Source organism: Calonectris borealis, chromosome 2, assembly GCF_964195595.1.
Source record: "Calonectris borealis chromosome 2, bCalBor7.hap1.2, whole genome shotgun sequence".
Lineage (NCBI taxonomy): Eukaryota > Metazoa > Chordata > Aves > Procellariiformes > Procellariidae > Calonectris > Calonectris borealis.
Window position 1 is genome coordinate 151,440,187 of NC_134313.1, and position 7,466 is coordinate 151,447,652.

Here is a 7,466-nt window from a genome sequence, read left to right on the forward strand (position 1 = left end):
CGAGTCATTTATTACTCTCCCGGAGCTGGCCCTGTCTTGCTCTGCTGATAGAGCGGGGACCGTTTCCACTCGGGGTTTGATCTCTGCCCGTGCTGGTGGCACGCTGGAAAGTCACTTTCGATAAACCTCGACAGACTCTGCCGGACAAACTATTGCAGCGCTAATGACAGAGATAATCCTCTCCTAATCTGCCGGGTAATCCATTTCACCCCAGTGAGAATTTTTAAGGCTTTAATCAGTGAGAGTCAGTTAGGGAATTATTAACAGAGCCTCCGCCAAACGAGCTCGTCCTGAGGGGGCAATGGGAGTGGGAAAAGGAAGAACGCAACGGGGCCCGATGCGATCAAAATCGATGCACGACCGGGCGCAAGGAGCTGACGCGATTTATTTGTTGTTACGGTAGAATTGTCTTCATTTCAAATGCCGAGAGAAACCTCGCGCCGTCGATCCACCCGACGCCCGCTCCGACAGGGGCTCTGCGGGCGACGGGGGCTGGGGGGCCCGGGGCAGCAAGAGAAATGTGCTGGGGGGAAGATCCGCGGGAGTGACCCCTCCGGTCCCCGGAGGGAGGCTAAGCCGGTGGATACCAACGCGCGCGTTTCGGTCAGCGATTTGTGGGGAGAGGCGCCGGGGCGGACCGGGGCTGCTCGCCCGACGTGCGGGGAGCGCCGGGCTGAGCAGCTCCGCGGGCCCCGGGCCCGTCCCTGGGCAGCGGGGCCGGGCGGGGCCGGGAGGGGGGCACCGTCGGGGCCCGCCTGCTCCCCCCCCCGCCCTGGTCCCCGCCGCGGCTCCGCCCCTCGGCCGGCGGGACCCCGCGGTGTCGCCCCGACGGGGGGGCCCGGCCCCCCCGCCCGCCCCCCCCGGCGCGCGCTGATTGGCTGGCGATGGCGGTCAGCGGCACGCGCCCGGGGATGTCGTTATAAGACTCCTCGCGTGCCGGCCCGCCGCGCCAGCCGGCTCCGGCCTCCTCCCCGGAGAGCGGCGGCAGCGGCCCGGCCTCCCGGCCACCCAGGGGCGGGGAGGGCAGGGCAGGGCAGGGCAGGGGCGGGGGCGCCGCCGCCGCCGGGGCGGCTCGGCCAGCGGGCCAGCGGGAGCGGCTGCAGGCGCGTCCCGGCGGGGCTGCCCCCCCCGTCCCGCCCCGTCCCGTCCCGTCCCGTCCCCGCCGGGGCCGGGCGCAGCATGGAGACGGTGCTGCTGGAGCACTTCCCCGGGGGACTGGACTCCTTCTCCTCGCCCCCCTACTTCGACGAGGAGGACTTCTTCCCCGAGCCGCCCCCGCGGGACGCGCTGGCCGCCGACGGGCTGCTGGAGCCGGACGTGGACTTCCTCAGCCGGCAGCTGCAGGAGTACTACCGCGACGGCGGCGACCCCGAGGGCGGCTACCGCTGCCCGGCGCCGGCCGCCACCTTCCCGCCGTCGCCCGCCTCGCCCGGCTTCGCCTACGAGTGCTGCGGGGCGGCGGGCGCGGCGCTGCTGTCCCCCGGGGGGCGGCTCCAGGCGCTGGGCTCGGCCAAGCGGCGGCGGCGGGTGCGCTCCGAGGCGGAGCTGCAGCAGCTCCGGCAGGCCGCCAACGTGCGGGAGCGGCGGCGGATGCAGTCCATCAACGACGCCTTCGAGGGGCTGCGCTCGCACATCCCCACCCTGCCTTACGAGAAGCGGCTCTCCAAGGTGGACACGCTGCGCCTGGCCATCGGCTACATCAACTTCCTCAGCGAGCTAGTGCAGTCCGACCTGCCGCTGCGCAGCGCCAGCAGCGAGAGCCCCAGCCAGCCCAAGAAAATTATCATCTGCCACCGCGGCACAAGTAAGTGGCGGCCCGCCCCGGCCCGGTACGGCCCGGCCTGGCCCGGCTCCGCGCTCCGCAAGAATGCCGGCCCCAGCAATAACCCCCTCCCTTTCTCCCCCAGGATCTCCCTCTCCGAGCGACCCCGACTACGGACTCCCCCCTCTGGCCGGTCACTCGCTGTCGTGGACTGATGAAAAGCAACTCAAGGAACAAAACATCATCCGGACAGCCAAAGTGTGGACCCCCGAGGACCCGCGGAAGGTGAACAACAAACCCTCCCTCAACGACATCGAGAACGAACCCCCGTTCGACTTCGTGGCGTGAGGCGCCGCGCGGGTGGCCCCCGCCCCGCCCTGTACATGCTGTATGTAGAGACCTATATTGTAAATGTAATTTAAGATTCAGACTCTAAGGGCAATCAACTTTATTTATCTATTTATTACGGAGTAGTGATAATGAGGTAGAATCGTCTGTTTTGAATGTATAATTTATATAATTTATCCTGATTTTTTAAAGATATGCAATAGGTTTATTCCACCAGCACCTTTTTTTTTGGGGGAAAAAAAAATAATGCCAGAACCTGTGAAAATAATTTATTGCCGCACGTGGACTCTTCCTGTGTTTGTTAATAATAAACCCGTATTGTACCTTGTGGAGTAGTGTATTTGTGGGAAGCGGCTGCCAAGAGCCCCGCCGCATCCCGAGGAAGCCCTGCGGTAAACGCCCGGCCCGGTCCCCGGTGCCCCAGCCGGCACCCTCCGCCCAGGTGCCGGCCCCACTCAGTCCCATCGCCGGCTCGGGCTGTTCTTATACAGCCGGGGGGGACACTTTCCCCTTCTCTCCACCCCTTTTGACGTCCTCTCCTGAAGTGCTTCCAACTGATGTCTTTGTCTATCTAGGAGGTCCCCTCTTTTCAGTGCCTCTGCTCTGCTTGTGGTTTCCAGCTGAAAGGCCCGAGTCCCGAAACACCGACCTTGCGAGGGTGTGTCCCCCCCGCCGCTGCCTTCCACCCCCGGCCCCGCCGCCACGGGGATGGGCGCGCTACCCGGAGCCGGACAAAGCTCGTCCCAAAAGTGCCGGGGAGGGGCGACCAGGCTGGGGGCCGGGCAGGCTTGGCCCCTGCGGGTGCGTGGCCCCGCGCTGGGGCTCTGCCGGCTGCCTCCAGCCTTCCGCGGGCCGCGCACCGGCCGCGCCTGGGAAACAGCCCCCGCACCCCCTCGCCCGGGGGATGCCGCTGGGGGAGGGTGTGTGTGGCAAAGCCATCGTGCAACTGGTGGCAGAGTCGCTCTGGTAGCCCCAGCTCAGCGTGCCCGGCTGCTGGGGGGGCGGCTGGGCTGCACCTGCCCGGGGGCGAGGGGAGGGGGCGGCAGGGGCCGGCCGGGCCGGGGGGCTGCAAGTACTACCGGCGGGGGCGGGGGGGGGCGCCCGGGGCTGGGGCTGGGGGCTCGGCCCGGCGCCGCAGGTGCTGATTTTCCCGTGGCACCCGCGGCTCAGCCCGACGGCTTGGCCCCCGGGAGAGCCCCAGATGCCCGGCCCGGCCCACGGCCGGAGCAGAGCTGTCCCCGCGCGGTGCCCAGGCGGATGGGAACGGCCCGGGTGAGCCGAGGTATAATTATTACTCATCATATACTGTATATCTCTCCCTCTCTCTCTTTTTTTTTTCAAAGCTGCCGCAAAGTGGGAGCAATATGTTGCATGCATGCTAATTGCATTAACCTAGTTAGACACATTTAGTTCCCTAGCGCGGATGGCATGGATCTATTCCAATAGCAATTAGAGGAGCTACTTACCCACACAAACACGCCGAGGCTGGGCCGGGGGGGGGCTTTGCTTATTTATTTGCTGATTTTTCGTGCAAGCCCGGGGCTGCCCGGCTGCGAGCCTCGCCCCGTCCGGCAGCGGGCGGGAGGCGGGCGGCACCGGTGTCATTGAACTTAAACGGGGCTCTTTGAGCGAGAAAAAGAGCCGACCTATAATTCGATCTTGTCCTGTATTAGGACCTCATTAAACACAGAAAGTCGCTTTTGCACAAATGCTTCCATCAGGCATGTAATCTCATTACACTCATTAGAAAGTCAAATGTTAGTCGGACTTCAGCTTAATTATAAGTTATGGAAGTGTTGTACCGTTTCCTTCTGTGTATAGCCCCGTCCGTCTCAATTGGCTTTGGTGATGCGGTCCCCCACAATTAAAACACTACAATCATTGTTATGTGGCACCTTTTCTTTGGCGTGCCACTTTTTTTGTGATTCAATGCTTCAACACATCCTTTAGTATGGTGCAGATGAAGCGGAAGAGCCGGCCTTCGCATGTAAAACACCAGGGTCTCTATCTTGTCACTCTCCCGTCTTGACTTGGCAAGTCCCTTTAAACGCAATCTTCAAAGAGACTGACAGCTCCTTTTGACTGACTTATCATCCATTCACCCCAGCGCCGCGCTCCTGCCATAAAATCCCGCCGCACAGGGCAGGAGGAAAGTGCCTGTGCAGGTCCCCCGGGCCGGCGGGACCCGGCGGCTCCCGCAAGCCCGGCTCGCAGCTTTTGCTGCAGCTTTTGGCGGTTGCCGGTGGGGAACGCGGCTCGGCGCGGTAAGGACCAGCGTGGGACAGGCGTGACTACCGTCCCAGCCGCCTGCCCCCGCTCCTCCCCGCGACCGTGAGCGGGGTGATCGCGGTGATCGCTGCCCCTTCCAGCGCTGCCCCCCGGCGCGCCCCGGGCACCGGCTCCCCGCCTCCCCCGCGCCCCTGCCCCGCTCCCGGAGCCCCCGCCGCCCGCCTGAAACCCCGCACCGGTCCCGGCGGGGACTGCCCCTCCGCGGCCGCGCTGCCCCGACGGCGCCCCGGGGGGCGGGGGAGGCCCTCCAGGGCCCTGAGCCCGGCCCATCACCCCCCCGCCACGCATCCCCGCGGGGGCTGGGGCTGCAAAGTGGGGCAGGAGTGAACAAAAGGGGGGGAAATCCCCAGCCCCGCTTGGGGGGATGGGGGGGTGTTGGAGGCACTTGCAGGGGGGCTCGCTTCCCGCAGGCTCCTGGAGGGAGGTGCGGGCTCTGGGTGTGCGGGCTGACGCTGTCACCCCCGGACCAGCGTCACTCGTGATGCTCCAGGTGAAAAGACAATTTAATTGCCCGAAACGGACAATCCCCCACTAAAAAAAAAAATCAAAAAACCAAAAAAAAACCACCACAACAACAAAACCCCCACCCAAGCCCAAAATACTGGAGGCATCAGTCCGCTCGCCTGGACAGCCAGCGAGGGGATGGGAAGGCGTGCGTGCCTCCTCAGCAGCGCTGTGCGCAGGCAGGGGCTGCGTGGGCACTGTGAACCCGTCCCGCCGCGGTTCCCAGGGCCTCTCATCTGCCGGCAGTCGGGCGAGCGCCCTGCGAGGCGCGGGGCGTGAAGCCTCCCCAGCCCGGGATCCCATCCCTCTCCCATTCACGCATCTCTCGCTGGCACCGAGTACCAGCTGCGAGGTCGAACAAACACCAGTTGAGTGTCCCCTGGTAAACCTCCCGCTTTCCAAAGCATCCCGCAGCCGGTGGGAATGGTCCTAAATAACTCCACAACAAACCGCGCTGCCGAGACCTGGAAGCGTGGGCGGGAGGCGATTCCCACGACGGGGCCGGGGTCTGGCCAACAGGTGCTCGGGTTTGGCGGAGGGCGCCGGGGGAGCCCGGGGAGGCAGAGCCTCCGCTGCCAGAAAGCAGCCTGCTCCGGCGCCTCCGGCTTTACATGGCGTGGAAGCCGCAAACAATCGCAATGATATCTTTATTGCTAGGTTCATGTCCTGGGCTATAACATATCAATCCCTGTCGTGGTTCTCTCGGATGCACCTGGTATTTCAAACTTGTTCTTTTTGTGCTTCTGGGTCCTGGACTGCAGCTGCCTAAAGCGAGCAAAGAGAGAGGCCCTTACAATGTGTCCAAGACGTGTTGGCATGGTTTGCTTGTCTTTAATGTACCATTAACTATTGTCTTTACACAATATGGGAACTGTAAAGCATGACATGTGTTATAATAAAACACATTTTCAACGATACACTTGGACTCGGCGCTGGGATGCAAGCAAACAAACAGGCCCAAATCTTGTTTTGTCTCCCTCGCTAAGCCTACTGGCAATTAAACTTAAGACCACTGCTTTCCCCTGATCAGCCAATTAAATTTTATGTCTCCTAATTTTTCACATAGAAAAAAAGTCTCGGTGCCGGCCCCTAAAGACATTGATTTTCTTGCTATCACCTGGCGCTCAGACCTTAGTTCCATTTATCAAGAAGGGAAACGTCAGGCGTTACATAAAGTGACTCTGTTACCATAAGGCTCTCACCATCCTGCCCTATTGTTTTCCCTTGTTAATAACTCATTACCAGGATTTAACAAATCAACCATTACATATGTTTTGTGTCTCCATATTTTGATCCGTACGATTAAGCAGATGTTACGATTGAAAATTGAAAAGTCCAAGGCTACTCTCGTCTGAAAGAAAGAGGGCAGCCTCAAACAACGAGCTAACAATGAGATTCAGAAGATCTTCAGAAAAACATTTACGACCAATAAACAGACTCCAACCTGCTCCATTTCAACCATTGTGCGCCTTGGGGGAATAATTAAGTTTAATAGGAAGAGGTCCGCAGGGTTTTCAATGCCAAGCCCACAGGTGCGGGGTGGCACGATGAATGATCCGCCTGATTTTTGCCAGGCTCAAGGGCCCTTCTCCTGGCCGGGCGAGCAGATACGAAATATTGTCATTTCTTTTAATTCACAGCGTTACTCTCAGGGCGAACAAAGGGGCGGGGGATGAATGGCTCCGGCTGCAGGCGAGGCGCGCCCGGCCGCCGCTGGCCTCGCCGGAGACCGCCCGGCGGGGACGAGCGCGCCGCCGCCGCCGCCGCCGCGCCCGGGGGCCGCCCCGGCGGGCAGGGAGGGGTGCCCGCCTCCCCCCGCCGCCGCCCGCCCCCCCGCACCGCCCCGCGCTCGCGCGCGCCCCGGCCCCGCGCCGCCCCCGCGCCCCGCGCCGCCGCGCGCCCCGCCGTGGGGCCGGACCCCGCGCGGGCGCGCGTGCGCCCCGCCGCTCCCCGCCGCTCCCCGCGCCGCCGCCGCAGCCGGGAGGAGGCGGGCGGGGCGGCCCCGCGCCAGGGGCGGCTCCCGGTCGCAGCCCCCGCCGCCGCCCCGCTGCCGTCGGGGCCCCGGCGAGCGACAACGGGCGGCGGCGGCGGGGCTCTCCCGCCCGCCGGCCCGCGTTGCGCATGGAGGTCTCCAAGAGGGGGCCCGGCTGCCGGGCGCCCCCGGGCACGACGGCGGGGCCGCCCCTGCGCGGCGGCCGCGCCGGGGGCGGCCCCGGGGGGGGCCCCGCGAGGGGCCGCCGCGCCGCGCCGCCGGGCCCCGTCTAGCGGCAGCCCCGCCGAGCGGAGGGGGGCTCCCCCCGGGCGGCCCCTGGGGCGGCGGCGCCGGCTCCGGAGGCAGCGCCCGGCTCTCCGGCCGCGGGCGCGGCGCCGGCCCGGGCGGCGCGGAGCCGGCCTTCAGGGGGGCCCCGCGGGAGCGCCCGCCCCCCTGCCCGCCCCGGCCCACGCGCCCTCAGCCTCCGCCCGCCGCTCTGGCCCGCCGCGGCCCCCCGCTTTCCCCGTGCACCTGCTCCGCGCAACCTGTAACGCCGAGCGGCTTGGAGAGGGCAGGGGAGGCCCGGCCCCG

At 64.8% G+C, this 7,466-nt stretch overlaps 1 protein-coding gene across 1 annotated transcript; it reads left to right on the plus strand.

Annotated features, from left to right (window-relative positions):
- The first annotated feature begins 1,179 nt into the window (after nt 1–1,179).
- Nucleotides 1,180–2,110, plus strand: PTF1A (pancreas associated transcription factor 1a). The gene is made up of 2 exons (XM_075140800.1): nt 1,180–1,804; nt 1,908–2,110. The coding sequence occupies exons 1-2, from the start codon at nt 1,180–1,182 to the stop codon at nt 2,108–2,110; spliced, it is 828 nt and encodes a 275-aa protein (XP_074996901.1).
- The last annotated feature ends 5,356 nt before the right edge of the window (nt 2,111–7,466 follow it).

Coding starts and splice junctions, on each gene's coding strand:
- PTF1A (XM_075140800.1), top strand. CDS start 1,180: ATGGAGACGGTGCTGCTGGAGCACTTCCCCGGGGGACTGGACTCCTTC. Junction 1,805..1,907: donor CATCTGCCACCGCGGCACAA/GTAAGTGGCGGC, acceptor TTTCTCCCCCAG/GATCTCCCTCTCCGAGCGAC.